The 16,692-nt window shown below is 38.9% G+C and overlaps 1 protein-coding gene across 2 annotated transcripts in view; it reads right to left on the bottom strand.

Annotated features, from left to right (window-relative positions):
• APOO (apolipoprotein O) overlaps positions 1–8,679 on the bottom strand; it is a 29,232-nt gene extending 20,553 nt beyond the window's left edge. Inside the window, exons 1-3 of one of the 2 annotated variants that reach the window (XM_068687371.1) lie at positions 8,535–8,679; positions 5,138–5,248; positions 2,658–2,777 (exon numbers count right to left, since the gene is read on the bottom strand). In XM_068687371.1, coding sequence (XP_068543472.1) covers positions 2,658–2,777; positions 5,138–5,248; positions 8,535–8,543 — 240 coding nt within the window. In that variant the 5' untranslated portion in view covers positions 8,544–8,679. The remainder of the gene's footprint in view (positions 1–2,657; positions 2,778–5,137; positions 5,249–8,534) is intronic. The other variant, XM_068687362.1, reaches the window with a different exon arrangement.
• Between the last annotated feature and the right edge of the window lie 8,013 nt (positions 8,680–16,692).

Genomic DNA, 16,692 nt, shown 5'->3' with positions numbered 1-16,692 from the left:
TCCCAAGGAACTGTATCTAACAAAAACACATTTCCGAAGTGACTTGGAAAGAGATGCCCCTACACTGTCCAAAACAAATCAAATGGCAAACCCCACAAGATTTTTCTTGGGCTGAAATATGCTGATATAACAGATATGCAGATATAACATACACATGCAGAATTCACCTCACTTTTTATCAGGTTAGAAAAAAAGAATAAAAGCAATCTTGCTAACTGTTGTTTTGATAATAATCCTTTAGAGGTTAGACAGTGTAAGACTGTCTATTGATTAGGGAACAAATTCATCAACGTGTATGCCCAAAACTAAAGAGAATGGTCTTGCAATATCACTTGAGCTGCATCTGTGAAGAAATAAAAACAATTGTCTGAGATACTGCACGTGGATATCATCTTTAGAAGAACTTTCATTTCCTCATTGCCAATAGTGACCTAACAAAAATGTGATGGGGAGAAAAAAAAGCATTAGCATGTGACACACAACAGAGCCTTAAATAGGTGTTGGTCTTATTAAAAGCCAGTGGGGGGAAAAAGTCAACTCAGAGACAACTAAAATGTTATTTTTTTTTAGCATAGGTAGGGGAAGGGTAAAAACCAAAATGATCTCTGACTATGGTTAAGCAAGCATGATGACCCCAAGCCTATACAGGTTGCATGCTCTCTTCATAAAATGAGTCAGTAAATCACTGCCAGGAAATGGTTTCTTGTGTGTAAGCAGAAGAGCACATCTTATGAGACAAAAATAAATAAGGTAAATAGGAAGACAACAGGCCAGCGAGACAGATGCAGTGTTCAGGGCTTACCTGCAATCAGTCCAATGGGGAAACTGAACTTGTCTCAAATCCCATTCCCAGTTACAGTTACCACCAAACAGAACCCATGCATTTAGAAGGTCAGAGCTCTAACTAAACTGTGGAAAATTCCCCTTCCCCTTCAAAACTGAAATCAGTGCTTCTGCTGATGATGGCAGTTTAGAAACATGTAACAAGACTGAATAACCCTGAATATTTCTGCAAAAAAGTTTCGGTATTGTTAGTACCAAAACACAGAACTCCTAGGCCAAAAGGACACCCTGATCTGAACATCCTGAGTGTCTGTATAGAACAGGAAGAACAATTTGCAGATTATGAGGATTTAGGACAGCCACTGTGCAAAGCGGAGCATCACCTAAAGCTGTCAAGAGGCAACCAGATGACAAGGATGCCCTTGCTTCAGAAGTAAGCGCCACCATTCACCGGGTCAGGAGAGAGCAAGAAAGCCATGATACAACTCACTGGTCTAATTCTACACCTTGATTGCAAAGATCCTAGTTATCCTCTATGCTCCCCAGACTAGTTTTGTATTTAATGACTGTTTATTATCAACATGATACCTAATAAAAATATAAAAGAAGTTTCTGGGTTAAGACCCAGGTCATGTTTGCCACTGAGTAGCAGCTAGAGAGTTTTCCCTCTTCTGGAGGGAAAACAAGGTATCCCACATCTTGTGATACTATCAACTTTCAGAATATAGATTTTCAGGATATAGGAGTGGAATGTTACCACTGCCTCTTTTAGACATTTTTCCCCCTGACTGAAGTTACTGCTGTTTTTTTGTTGTTGTTGTTTGTTTGTTTTTTTGTTTTTTAAGAAATAAATTCTACACAGAATGTATTCAGCACAGCATGAAAAGCTAAGGTATAGGGGTGAAGGACATTCAATGTAAGAACACTTGGATTTAGATGCAAGTAACATACTGAAGGGCACAACCCTAACAAATTGGCAACACAGAAATGGAATTGTAGGCAGCTAGTGAACTATACAAAACAAAACATTCAGGTGATGATTTTGAAGCTGATACTCTGACATCATATCAGCCCAAATCCCCGTTGGTATCAATTATGGGCTTGGGCACAAGTTCTTAAGTAAGTGCTTTTACTAGCCAATCTTAAGGCCTGCTACACAAGAGTTACTTTGACTCTGCATGATTAGTGTTTGTGTGCTTAACATTTTAGGTACTTGAACATTTTTTGTCAAAAAGACAGAAGTTTCTAATATCTAGTTATCACTAAAGGCACTTCAAAAAGCTTTGTAATGCTCCCCGCACAGGAAATTTACTTTAAAGGTAACGTTACCTTAAAAAACATTTTACAAACATTATCAGAAAGCTAACCTGAAATGATACTCCAAAACAATAAGCTTTTCCTGTTGTGAAAAAAGAAAATAAAGCCATGGGGAAGATTTGTTTGTGGAGACATCAGCACTTTCAGCAACAGCAGCTGATTCTCAGTTTATGAAGTTAATTACCAACCTCTTGAGTAACTTTGTTCCCTGATAACTACTTCCCTGTAACTACCTTACAGAAGTTAACCACTTAAAAAGTGTTACAGAAAGCAATTCTAAGCTTTAGTTAGTTATTTTTTTTTGGAGGGACAGAAAATGTGAAAAAGCAGAGGTTTAATTCAGCAAATTAATAGAAAGAAGCAATTTACATGTGAAAAGGGGGGGGTAAATATGAGCTGAATTGTGGAAAACTTTAAGTCATGCAGCACTTTGGAAGAACGCTTGTATAGCTATTAATTTGTTGTTGTTGTTGTCTATTAATTATGCATCTAAAACCAAAACCCAGCTTGACCCTTACCACCAAACCACTACCAGATGCAACACAAAACCATTATACCTGACACCAGGCTGTGTATGGCTCCATAGCATGCCGTAAATGTGAAACCCCCTCTTCCAATTGGGTTTGTGGATTCTCCACATATTTAGTCTCACGAGCTGGAGAGGAGTAGAGTGACAGCTGTGAATATTAGCAAACAAGAGGTTAAAAACAGAGGTGTAATTGTGTAAGTAAGTCTTCAGGGTATGAACAGCCTAACCAGAGAACACCTAACATGGTGCTTACTGTATAAACAATGCATAATATAAATTCAGGTACAGCTGTGAGACAAGCATTATGAGCAAAGTTTAATTATACATTATGATGAAGATGACTTTAATTGCTACACAATTCATCCATAGCTGCTATATGATCCAAGTCACAGGTTATAAATTAATATTAAACCAGATTAATAAGAAGACAAAACATAATTGTGCAAAATGTTTCTGGTCTTAATCAGCACTTCTGGTTCCCAGCTAACATACTACATGTACTAGAAATCTGAAATCACAATCGATCATCTTCTATATTTGTACAAGCCATCATTAAAGAGGCTAAGTTGTTTCTAACAAAGGTAACATCCACTATAAATTTGGCTGTGACAAGCAGGAAAATGGTACTGCATTCCAATGTTGCAGTCATTAACCGCATTAGCAACCGCCAGCACCAACAGCACCATATGGCTGAGCAAATAGGAACTGTAACACCCACCTGAAGAGCAATGGGCATCTTCATGTAGTAAATACAAAAACACAGTGTTCAGGGTTTAGCATCACAATGTATTTATTACAATTACCTGAACCTATTTAAGATTATTGTATTCCACTTAAAAAAAAAAAAAAAAAAAAAGTCCACAATATTGAACAGCAAAGTTCAAATGAAAATGAAAACTATTCCTAGCAGTTTATATCCTGCACTGATGTTTAGAATGAAAAGATTCTATTTTATACCACATTTACTTTGGGAGTTTATTTTAAACTAATGTTTTTGGCAGTTTATTCTCAATTAACGTTGACACACATTGCTGCTTCAAAGCACAGCTAGACCTCTTTTCAAGATAAGTTGGAAAATAATGGTGTCTCTGCAGTAATAAAAAATGCTGCTAACTGTAACAAGATACATATTGTCATATTCTTTGACAAATTCTGTGTCAATCTGTGCAGCTGGATTTCCCACAATATTTTAAAAGACAAGCATTTGAAGTCTCATTTCCCTAGGAAATCTGGTCACCTCTGGCAATCGTTCTCACAACCAGTTTAACTTTGATCCTGTTAGACATCCTAATGGACATGTCTGACACTAGAAGAGAAGTCTCAGAGATAATGCAATGCCCATACATTTTATAAAACTGGACAGCTGGCAGATCCCAATTAACATACACTGAATGTTAAGAATGGCCACCAGAAATCCACTGCTGCACATTCTGCTCTGCTGAAGCCGATCAGGAAGCCAATTATTCAGCACACACACAACTTCAGCCTGCTGCCTCATCACTGACTCATGCCAGTGGTGGCACAGGGCACGGAGAGGCCCAAGCTAAGGTTACTTCACTGAGGTGAAGCCAGGAGGTTGCTCCGACTATTGATCCTCTCAAATTGCGTACGTGAACTGCTGATGCCAGCACATCCAGAAGACCTACATATGCACTAAAATTAGTTTCATTTAGTTTCACTGCTTGTCTAACACTTATGCTTAAGTACTAAAAATTATAAAATAACTATAAACTCTCATGTATATAAAGCCATATTTAGTTATGAATTACAAAAAAAAAGTCTTTTAATGCTGCAGATTGTTAAAAGCTTATGCAACAATGCCGGTAAGTCACTACACTACAGTTAACAGGGTGCCTTAGAGCTCTGGTTGTGATGTAACCAAAACATCTGTAACACTTTAGAGAAGAAAAATCAATACCACTGCTTATCGTACTTGTTAGTTAGCTCTGAATGCTGAAAAGCAAGGAAGTTATTGAATTCGGTGCAGATGCAGCATAGCCTGTAAGCTACAACACAGGATTCAAAGCATTACCAGGGCAAATAATTTTGCCTGAAAAAATTAGAATTACTGTATTTTTAGAAAAACAAAAACTATTGACTTTGCTGTTTTACTGGAAAATATGAACGGCATTTTATTACAAATACTATTGGTGAATTCTAATTTTAAATATATGGTGTTTCTTGGACAAAATGCAAAGAAGATAGTCCCATGGATTTAAAATCCACATGATCACTGGTAAATCCACAAATGTGGAAAGGTAACTTCTGAAACAAGTTTACACTATCAAGCAGTAGACATCAGATGCAGCCCTCAGGTTTAAAAAAAAAAAAAAAAAAAGCACAGCCATATCAACATCTCTAATATAGAAAATTGTGAAGCAAGTTTAAAAGTAAGAAACTAAGAAGCTAAGCAGTAAAGAGAAGTACCTAACTGGTTTCATGCATCAAAATGTGTCATCTTTCAGAATTCCGCAGATGTTTCTGCACTAGGGCTCTAACCATACTTACCTCATCAATTTTCAGCAACTCTTTTTTGGCAGTTTCTTTCTCTGAAGAGGAAGCATAAACTTGGATAGAGAGCAAGCTCAGGCTTACAGGGGTGGCCCCCAGCCGAAGTACCTAGAAACATTATGGGAGGACAAGCAAATAACTGAGTCCAAACAAAATGACATTAAACACCCCCCCCCACAATGTGTATGCTCCGGTATATGGTAATAAAAGATGAATTAAAATGCTTGGAAGTTGGGAGAAAGAAAGGTCAGTGGTACAAAATCTAATGCTGTCAGGCACTCATATGATAACACCCACATTTTTCAGAAAAGCCTAATGCTGAAGGAGAAGTAGATATAAATGCTGACCTCATTGGTTTTCATCTCACAAAAAGATCGTTTTCTCTCATGTGAAATATAATTTGACAATTTTGCCAGCATAGACACTAACAATATTCATATTTTAACAACTTTATGAATGTCCATAACTCTCCCATTTTTCTGCTTTTAGTACCAAAGAGTTCAGCATCTTATTTCTAGTTATTGTCTACATCTAGATTTCAGAAAAGAATAAATGAGACCTACAGTTGAAAGTATCAGAATGTAATCACCAATTTCTAGGAATTTTAGGAACGTTTCCTACTTTTATGTGAGAAACGTGAATTACAGCACATCATGTCAGACACTTGACAGTTTTTGAGTACTTCAGGTTCCATCTAGGCTCTCAGCCACAACGTGGAAAGTGAATACAATTCTTCCTGGATTCATGACCTACACTAAGTTGTATTTCTTTGCAGAAGAGAATGCTTTAACAAAAAATGGAAGATAAAAGTCTTAGCTGTGTAGCAAATAAAGAATGCACAGAAAAACATTTTCCAGCAAATGCCTATCCTTATTAACAGCAATGCTTTACTCAAGAAACGCAGTTCAGACGGGAAACTTTTCAGTGCCTCACACTCTCATTACTACTCAGATCAACTTGTGCCTTAGATGTGCAGTGTTACAGCAGCCCGTGTTTGGTTGGATCAGGTCATAACACGAGTGAACCTAATTGCCTGCGCCCGCCAGACTGGAAAGGTCTGGTTCTGCCCACAGCATCCATTCCGAGCTGTCCGGCTGCCCACCTGGCCCTAGCTTTGGTGGCTGGACATTTCTACCCCAAGGCAATTCACCTCGCCCTTTTGGCAAAAGATCTGCCCTGCAAAAGAAGAGAGCTTTGTGTGGGTTAGAGAGTTGAATCTGTCTGTGAACCTATTCATGCTGACAAGCACTAGAGGGCTGTGGGACCAGGAAAGAGGGGATGAAGGAGGAGAAGGCAGCAAGACCTCTTCCTCGTCAGTAATTGTACGGGTACGTTGCACTGACCTAGCTGCTTGTGAAACTGAAGCCGTGATCAAATCGATTCATATTTCACGACAACTGACTTAGCAGCTGGATGACTTCTGAAGCTGCTTCTCCCCACTGCAGAACTGCCAGGAAACAGCTTTAATGTTATTCAGGCTATGTTTTCATTGCACGCAGATCAGTATTTCTTCCACTGCTTTGCAAATTGAATATATATCTGTGTATTAAGCATGTAATGTAACCAGGAGACTCCTTCAAATTCAAAAATAGAATATGTAATTGTTGAGCTTTCTGAAAACGTTCATCTACAGGCAGAGAAACAGCACACAAGAACTAGGTCGTAGGCCTGCTTTTCAGAAAAACATAAGGGATCTGATGGATCAGAAGGCATGGAAAAACTTCCTGAAAGGGGAAGTTTTACCTTATTTGTGTTTATGGACACATTATTACAGCACAATGATGAAACACCACAAAGACCACTGGGTCAGCTCAGTTTCACAGCCAACGAAAGACGTGAAAAGTCTGCAAAAGTGCTTGCTTCAAGACTTGTCACGTACTTTCATTAGCCAAGCTGCACGAACACCACTAACCATTAAGAATTGTAGAATATATTTCCTCATTCTTTCCTTTTCTCACTGCAAAACTGTTCTGCCACCGAAAAGGCAAGAATCTGAAACGCATTTTCATTCTGAAAAATATGCTTTTAGTAAAATATTACTTTCTGTGATTTCTCAAATGCTTATGAACAAAACATGTGGCTAAAAAAGACATCAGGACATTCTTCACTCCACCCACTTTCCTCAAAGCTGTTTCAGATTTATTTCAACTGCACCTAACAGCCATATTCAGTGGAAACATTTTGTGTGAACCTAAATTTCAACCAAGTCTAATAAACACCAAATAGCTTTGTCAGAACTGCTATTCCATCAGTGGCATATACCACACTCCAAAGAGTTTAGCAGCGGGGAAGCCTTTTGGAATAAGCCTTGAAAAGTATAATTTCAGAGAGCCACTCAAAAATACAAGTATATAAAATATAATTCCTGAATATGGCAAAGCCTGTTATGTGAATACACATGAACAGTTTTTACATCATCTTCTTCAGGGTAATGCTACCACACGTGTTTCCTGTGTTAAAAACAACAACACCAGCAACATCTCCAAAATAAAACTTTAATTAAAGTGTAATTCATTGTTGAAAACCTCTGCTTACGACAAACAAATCCAGTCTACTGTGTTAAACAGCAGGTGTGGGGATTTCTGCTATTTAACACCTTTTACATTGTTTGGAAGTTATCTAAATGTCACCAGAAGTAGCAAGTGCAAATGCTTTTAAGTAATTGTGCTTTTTATGTTAATATGCATGCAAACAGCGGAGTGTAAGAATGGAACCAACTTGGCTTCCCAAAGCAACTACTCAAATAGAAACTTCCACTCTCCACATTGATCAAAATACGGAAGTGCAGATAGTTGTCAAAGGTTTCAAGTTTACATTTTAAACAAGAAAATGAAAGTAGCCCATAGAAGTGCAAGATTAACGCCTCCTTAAGTGCATGGTTCTCGCTATACTGCAGTGGTCCTCTAGATCAGCCACGCTTACGGGCCAGGCAGGACCAGCAGCGCAGCGGTGTACATACACACGGGCACAGCATAACCTTCAGGATCTCGCCCCTTAATTCCATGTTACCCAGGTATTGCCAAGCCGCGGGGCTCAGCAAAACATTTTGGTGTCACTGCGCCTCCTGCTCGCCGTGCAGCCGCTCGGCAGGCTAAAACCCCAAACCACCACGCTTCTGCCTAGGCGGTGCCGCGGGTTCACGCTAACTGAAGAGAAGCAGAGCGGGTTCCTCACAGCTTTTGTCTCGTTTTGCTTTTCGAAGTGGAGAATCCACCTTTACGCGTGGGCACGGGATGGCTCCTGAGGGAATCACCCCCGAACCCTGCACGTTCCACCTGCCTCACTGCCTTTCTCCCCCCTTCCTCCCTCCCCGGGCCGCCAACGGTCGCCAACGGCCGCCAACGGCCGCCAACGGTCACCCGGGACCGTTGGCGGCCGTTGGCGGCCGCCTCACCTTGAGCATGGTGTCGCCGCGCTGTGACGTCACCAGCCCGCGCGCCGCTGAGCGGCGGGCCGGGGGGAGCCCCGCCGTGACGTCACGCGCCGCGCGTGGCCCCGCCCGCAGCGCCGGGACCCGGCCCCCAAGATGGCGGCGGCCGGGCGGGGCGGGGGGGGGGGAGTCAGAGCCTCCGAGCTGAGCGCAGCCTGTGCTAAGGGCTGTGGGTGCAGCGCAGGCTCCAGCAGAGGGTGTTAAGAGCCCCGTTTTTCTGCTCTGAAACGTGCTCTATCATCTGGTCCTTTTTTTTTTCTGGGACTGGAAGGGAAGGTGGCACTCCCGATTTAGACACCCAGAAAAGACAGCCAGAAAATAACGTTGATCCTCTCCCCATGAGTTTTGTCAAGTCCAAACACTACAGCAATTTAAAATAGTTAATACTGCTTTTAGAATACAAAAGCTAGTGTCCTATTAGTTCTGGGAAAAACGCGTCAAAAAAGATCTTCTACCTAAAAGGTTAAAGCACACAAACAACGTGGTGGCAAATAGCTCATCAGGAAATTCAGGAAATTCATTGTGGAAAGGCAGATGAAGTACTCTAATAATCTTACGTCTTCTTTGTGATCATAGTTCTTATGGTTCCACCTTAAAGAAAATTCCTCCGTTTGTTTATCGTAGTCTCTTTGTAGACTTGATGAAACCAGGAATTTTTTATTTTCCAGACTAATGGAGAAGTTTAACCATCATATTATTATACTGGGCAATGCTTCTCAATGAGCCGCTTACAAAAATAGTAGATGATCCTTCTTATTTGTTAGACTGGCAGATTGAACTACTGTCAGAAGCAATCTGAAGTAAAGTAAGAAGACTGTAGTTTGTGCCTGCCGTTTCTTTTTAAAGTTGTATTGCATTTTTCTGCTATATTTGACAGGCAGCAGCCGATGCTTGCAAGTTAAATGGGATATCCAAAATATTTCAAACAAATGGTGCAAGATGAGCTTTGGTACCAAAACATACATTAACAGATGAAACATATTGCTACAGTGAAAGATTACATTCATGAAGGAAATGTTTTCAGATATTTTATTAGAGGTTTGTTTACAAGAAAAAAGACCTTCGGCATGATCAGCTCCTGGCTGCTTCTAATGTTCGGTAGGAACCTGGACCAAGCCTGAGTTTTAATTTGCAAGGAGTATTCTTCCCTTTCATTGGTAATTAGCTTTTCTAAATACTCATGAAATAAATATTTCCTTTAGAAAGCTGCAGCTCAAAGAATTTTGAAAATGTTGTCACAGTCCATTAATTATGTCAGCCCAGGCAGAAATATAATCTAAGATACTAAACCTCTGCCTTAGCTATTAGGGTCTGATTTTTCATAAAGTTGTATTAGAATGCTTATTTATAGCTCAATTTTTTGTCAGTAAAATAAGAACAGTCATTTCTTAGCAACATGACAGCTATTTGCTGCACATTTATAGGTACAGTAGAAAAAAAAATGGATTTGCTGCATATTCCTGTTAAAATATGAGGTTGTAACATCTTTCCATTAAATATCAGTGCCGTTACCTACTGACATTGACCCTTGGAAAACATCATATATATGAAAGGCTGGCTTATTTTAGGGTTCTCTTTCATGATAAATCTTTTTTTTTTTTTTTTTTCCCAAGCACTTTTTCTTCACTAAAATTAAATTATATTCTTCATTCATTCTTCACTAATGCCAGGACTTGCCACTATTGTTTTGTCAGCCTGTTTAAAGCTTATTTTTAAAATCTTTATAAAATAAACTGCTTTTCTGCCTTTCACTGCTTTTTTGTGTGCTTCAAGTTAAAGGAATGCTGTTTGGCAGGTCCCTTTTCCTTTCAAGTTACTGTGAAACTATGTAGTTAGTAGAAAATATATAACCACAAGAGCTCCAATAAACTGAACTGAAAGTGGTTGTATATTTTGGTGGGCTTTCTAGACATTCTGCACAAAGTGCAGTCGGATGTGACACATCAGGAATACAGCTTTAATAGGTAGGCCTCCAAAGCACACAACCCTTTTCTCGTGTTCCTGTCACTTTTAGCACATATTTGTTACACAGCTAGTTAAACTGCCTTTTATAGGGGTGGCTGATGATGGACCTTTTCCAAGTACCTTTCTGAAGGGAGGATATTTTGTATATTCACAAGCATCCTATTTAATTCTATTTTATTTGTTCCTTAGTTTGAAAAAACAACAACAAAAACATGCGTTAAATATGTTTTATTATTATTATTAATCATACGGTTTTATCTGAAGTGAAACTTACCTTGTGCTTTTGCTTTTCGTTCTTAAACGTGAGTAGTTCTTAAAGTATTTTGAATTTAATGCTTGTCAGAGTTGCTCTCCTAGAAGCTAAAAGGTCTGAAATAATACACTGAATGACTAAATTGAAGGATAGAGATAGCATTGCAGATTTCTTCTTGCTTTCTTACTGACCTACCTTTAACTGCATGAAAGGCATTACTGCATTTTAGTACATGCTGTGTCATCAACTTTGTCACATACTGACAGCATCCAAAATATACTCAGTGGCTTCTAAATCCTTAGAGAAGCCAGGGAAAAGAAAGAAATGTATCCTGGAAAAAAGAAAAAAAGAAAAAAAAAAAGGTAAGTGTAATCCAACTGAATATTGTTTCACTTTTGATATTGCTATGGTTAAACACCCTGATGTTCCTTCTGTAATTCAGATCTTTGTCTTCTTACTGCAGCACTCAGTAGCTCTAGTTCCATGTTTTTGAATTACACCTTTCCAGCACTGATGAGTAATTCTTCTGTTAACAAGTTGATCATACTTCCAACAGAGGTATCAGCTAGAAGTGTGATGTAACGATCATCTTCAAGTGCACAGTTGTAACACTACTAATGGCAGTGAGAACATATAAACTAACAAACATTTTTTGATATTTTTTGGCACCCATCACAACAAAGTCCAACTCTTTTCAAAATTTAACTACATCTCAAATTTCAGCAGATCTGGATATATTTTGGACATTAACTGAGGCTAAAACATAAAATAGGTAAATAACCTAGAGACCATCACCAGTCTCTAGCTTATTTACTACATCAAATTTTTTAACTTCATCAATAAGTTATTTTCACAGTAATGCTTCATTTCTTAGCAAGAAAATGTGATGTCGCTCCTTCATTTGCCTACAAATATATTGATATTGGTATCTACATATATTCTAACAGTATCCACTCACACGTCTAGGACAGGAGGAGTTACATGAAGTCCATGGGACTTACCAACTCACACAAACACAAACAGCTCCTGGAGACTGCAAGGTAAACTACTATATGCTGTGCTACACCTTGCATGATAAAAGCTAGCTGTTCTGAGAAAGATTTGTGTATACTGAATAGTAAAGCCCATGCTTACGCAGTTAGTTAACTCTTGGTTTAAGCTTTGATTTGCTTCCCTATTAAGCCCTTAGGCTAGGGCTTGAAACCTTGGAGGATCCTAGGGATCCTAAGAGAAAAAGATCATTCTCCAGAGGTTTATTGTACAGCGTAAATGAGGAGTGAGACAGAGCTGAGTAGCACAGTAAGGACAGCGTGAATTTCTTTTCCCCTGATGCTGCCACCATCATTTGATGTAACAGGAAAAAAGAGTGCAACAAAAACCCTGTATTATTCTGTTGCCAGAAGGTAACATTTAGTTTAGTGGTTTTATTTGTTCAACCTACAGTAACACCCTTTTTGGGAGAAAAAAAATGTATTTGGTTATTAAAAGGTTTTCTTTTCTAGGTCCTCATTTCCATATAATTCATTAATCACCTCTTCACTTTAGTTTTCTTGACCCACTATGGTGTCCATGCAGTCAAACGTTGTTCTTATTAAGCTTGACAGAAAATAGCTAAAATTAAGAGGGTGTGTTTGAAAAAGAATGAATGGTATGAGGCAAAACTGGAAGCACGATACATTTTTCAGGATATAATCCAGCATTTTTGTGGAGAAGTCATTAGCCAGGAAGTCCCACTACAGTTTCTTGTTCTTTAGTACTGTGGCAAATTATGGTTGTTCAGGCTTGTTTTGTACCTTTGCATTCCCTTTGCTTTCTTTGCCTTATATTCATCAAAAAAAAAAAAAGATCACATCTGCTACCTTCAACTACTATTTCCATTCTGGGAGCGTTCTGTTTCTCTTTTCCACAAAAAAGTAACATTTTCCAAGGAAGAGCAACACTCAGCTTCACACATGTTTAATCCTGAAGTGCGTTTAGGAAGCGCTAAGACATGTTTCAGGCTCTTTCAAAAGCATTAAAGAAAACCTTCATCCACATAGTTTGCTGCAGATTTTTCTTTCAGAGCAATCATTGGCAATCTTATATCTTTACCATGTTATCACCTAGCACTTCTAATGGGAACTAAGTTACATTTCCGCCCCTAGATCCTATGGAGAAGGGCTGGGGTCATAGTTTCTGTTGTAGGAACTAAAGAGGTATTTGGTAGTGGTATAAATACCGACAGGCTTCACTTTTCACTGTTTTTCTCTAGCACAGCATTTGGAACCACCTCTTCAACTTGTCAGCTGCATCAGTCTTGCGTAGTACAACACAGCCCCAGTGCAGCTGAGAAAACAATGCTTTAGCAGTTCTATAGAGGAGAAAAAATGTCACGTTTCTCAGGTGCGATTTAATAGATTCTTATTCCTATATTTTTGTAACAATGTTTGGTACTACACAGGTACCGAAACTGAATGTTACGAATAGGAATGACTTTGCTGAACATCAAGAAATGGCAATTTCATAAACTGAAAAGCCCGAGGATCAGTCTACTGTTGCAGCAGAACAGGAATATGAAGCAGCTAAATTGTACGCCTGGTCACAGGCATTATCTCTTGAGGACACTGGATGATTTGCATCCTCAGCTGATCCTCAGCACAAGTCTTCAAAGTTAAAGCACTGGAAAATTGCTAACCCACATAGTTGCTTTAACACATTCTCTCTGGCTTTGTGAACAGACTGCAAATATGAAAACATGGCTTCCTGCATTTATTTAATAAATTTAGCAGAACTGATATATTCACTGTAATTATTAAAAAAAATATATAAATAAAAACGCTAATAAAAACCACACTCTGTACTGCAAACCTTGGATAAAACTAAAACAATTATCACACTTGCTTAGGTTCAGAACTTCTCTGAAGAGCAGCTGGTTGATTATTTGGGTGTTAATAAGCTTGTATGGAGATTCCTCTGGTTACAGTATTTAGGTTATTTCACGTACTCACCTTGGTTTCAGAGAACAGCACTGTGCCAAAATCCAGCTCTTTCAGAAATCAGCTAAAAATTTCCAATAAGCTTGGTATAATTGGATCAGCTCCTATCTTTAGGGACATGAAGTTTCATTAAAATAAAAGCTTTAGTTCAGTTAATTATCATTACTTATTTTTCCTTGTCTACAAGATTCTTTCCATAGAATAATTTGGATATTTTTATTATCCAAGTGTTTTGGATGATTTGTCAGGAGAAACAGTGAAGGAAAAATATGAACTAAGGACCAGGGACGGGGAGGTTTTGCACTGTAAAATGTCTTCTGAAACTTACATTTTTTAATGTTTTGGATTTATTATCATATTAAAAATTACTGCTGGAAGTTAAAATAAATTCCTGGTATTAAGTTGCCACCCATGTTAGATAAGAAATGTGAGAAGAATGACCTGCATGAGCCAGAAAAGGAAGCCAGAAGAGCTGTTACACAAGGCAAATCCCACAGAACATCCACAGCTGGTCAGGAAGGCTCAAGTGATTAGGACTCCATCCCAAGAATAAATTAGCCAAGAGGGCTTTCCGAGAGGCACAAGAAGATAGCAGAGCAATTTCTTTCTAGGGGTGAGCTGAATTTTCCTCCAATAGGGGAGAGTGCTTTGGTCGTCCCTTGTACTGGCACCACCACAAACACCATTCTGTGGATTTTGTAAGACTTCAGGAATCCGGGAAGGTAAATATATACAAGAGGAATATACTGACCACCTTGGAACTGCTCCCTTCAGGTTATGGAAGTTAAAAAAGCAGCACGTGGGTGAAATACTTGTTTTCAGTTAGCATCAGGCGATTCTTTTGACAAAGAAGGGATGGTGAAGTGAAAATCTCGTCAGTAGTACTCTAATACCTGTACACATACCCATAACATGCACGATTGACCACAGGAGAGAAAAGATTGTCAAAGAGAATAAAGAATTACATGGTCGGTTTAACTCAGGCTTGTGAGATGAGCAACACGGCAACAAAGAGTAAAAGAAACAACGCTTGCGCTGTGCCTGGGGACACACTGCAAATGGGTGGGGGAAAGAAAGGCGCCAGTTTAGGTCAAAGACAAACCTGTCTGGTAAAACTAAATGCTGCAGCAAAAGAGTTAACCACTAAAGCCATCTATCTCATTAGAAAACAAGTATTTTACTCAGCACCATTTATTGAACTTTTATCCATTAGAGGAGTGTTACCAAGGGCGACATCACCATGAGACACATTTGACAGATACCAGATATGTGGCAGAGTTTTTTCTTATTTTCTCAAGTAATACATAGCATTAATCCAGAAGGCTGGGTGCTCAGCATGAGGCACTTAATCGCTGGAATGAATATCAGTGACAGGAGACTGGATATTTAAACAGACATCACCGTGAGATCTATTTTTACCTGTAAGCATTGCCAAAAGCTAACTTTTCAACTAAAGCAGCAAACATAGAAGTAAAAAATGTTAACGAAAAGAAATTAGGATCATCTTTACACATATTCCCTTACCCTCTCACTTGAAGAAGCAAAAATTTTGCATGTGCCAGGAAAGTTGCATTGATCAAGGTGGTGCTATGATCAAGAGATGACATTGAAACATCAACAAGACTCGATAGGCTGAAGACTTGATACCCTGGGGGCAGGGAGGGGATTCATCAAGTACGTTGTGAACTCCAAAGGTACCAAAGAAATACAGCATCTGTGGAACACCCAAATCAATAGTTCTTGTTTTAATATTATGAAGCTGATGGAATAAGAAAAAAAATAATCCATAACTAACAGGGAACATCTGTTAAAATTAAGAATTTCAAGTCAACAAGGGTGGATAACATACCAAAAATCTAGAAGGAATTAACAAAATTACCTTTGCCAAAGTACCATTAATTTAATATCACACAAAGCAAGTGAACACAGATGAGTGAGCTACCATGAAAAAACGAGACCACATACTCCAAAAAGTAAAGAATTTGGTAAGAACAACTCTGAGCCAGTTAATCTCAAGAGTCTCCACAGTGAAACAATGGAAGCATTACTTAAGGTTCCTAATCAACTAAGCAGGTGCTAAAGGCAGCCAAGTGTAGCATCATGGTAGAAAGGTACCACCAGAAATGTGACCTCGCTCACAAAGAAAGGAAGCTTAAAGATGAACAAAAATAATTGTAAATAACAAATCTGTGACATGGAAAGATTGCTGTCATCTTCTATTCTGTTGTATCTGTCTACTACATTTGGTCTGAGCCAGAAATGGGGGACACACCACAATTCAGAGGCCCCTTTTCTTGTGGCACGCTCCCTGGGGCCAGTGGATCTGCGCTGTTCTCTGCTGAATTGTGCTGCTTAGTGTGGCATCAAGTCAGGCCACCGAAGAGGGAGGAAAAGAAGTCACTTTGCGCAAAAAGTCTTAGGTCATCCCATGTACCAAAATAAAATTAGAATACTATTTTTGGACTGTGATAAGACCATCAGTTATTTTCAAACATTTTTCGTAATAGCCTTTTAAACCAGGGACTTTAACAGCAAGAGAGTCGCTGAAGAACGCTTGCAGAGAAAAGGAAAAATGTGTCAAGGGACTGACAAGGAAGGCTTACGTCAGCCTGCCTGAGAAAACAAGGATCACAACCTCCTTCATTTTACCTCCCTTCTTGGTATCAAATCTTGTCCTAATCCAATACATCAATCCTGAAATTAATACCTTGTTATGGGAAACTCAAAGTGGTAGGACTTAGCTTTCAGGGTCCAAGTGTGTAATAAATGCACGTTGTCTCAGAGCCCCCAATTCCATGTAGTTGATAGATTTGGTTGGACCTTCTCTTCTCCCAGCCTCTGAGGAACATGAAATGCTGGCCTCAGTTCCCATTTTTGTTGTTTATTAGTAAAGTCCTGCAAGCCAGGTACACTACACTAAGTATTAGAA

This window comes from Anas acuta, chromosome 1 (genome assembly GCF_963932015.1).
Source record: "Anas acuta chromosome 1, bAnaAcu1.1, whole genome shotgun sequence".
Classification (NCBI taxonomy): Eukaryota; Metazoa; Chordata; class Aves; order Anseriformes; family Anatidae; genus Anas; species Anas acuta.
Note: the sequence above shows the minus strand (reverse complement) of the source record. Positions and strands in the feature narration are given on the sequence as shown.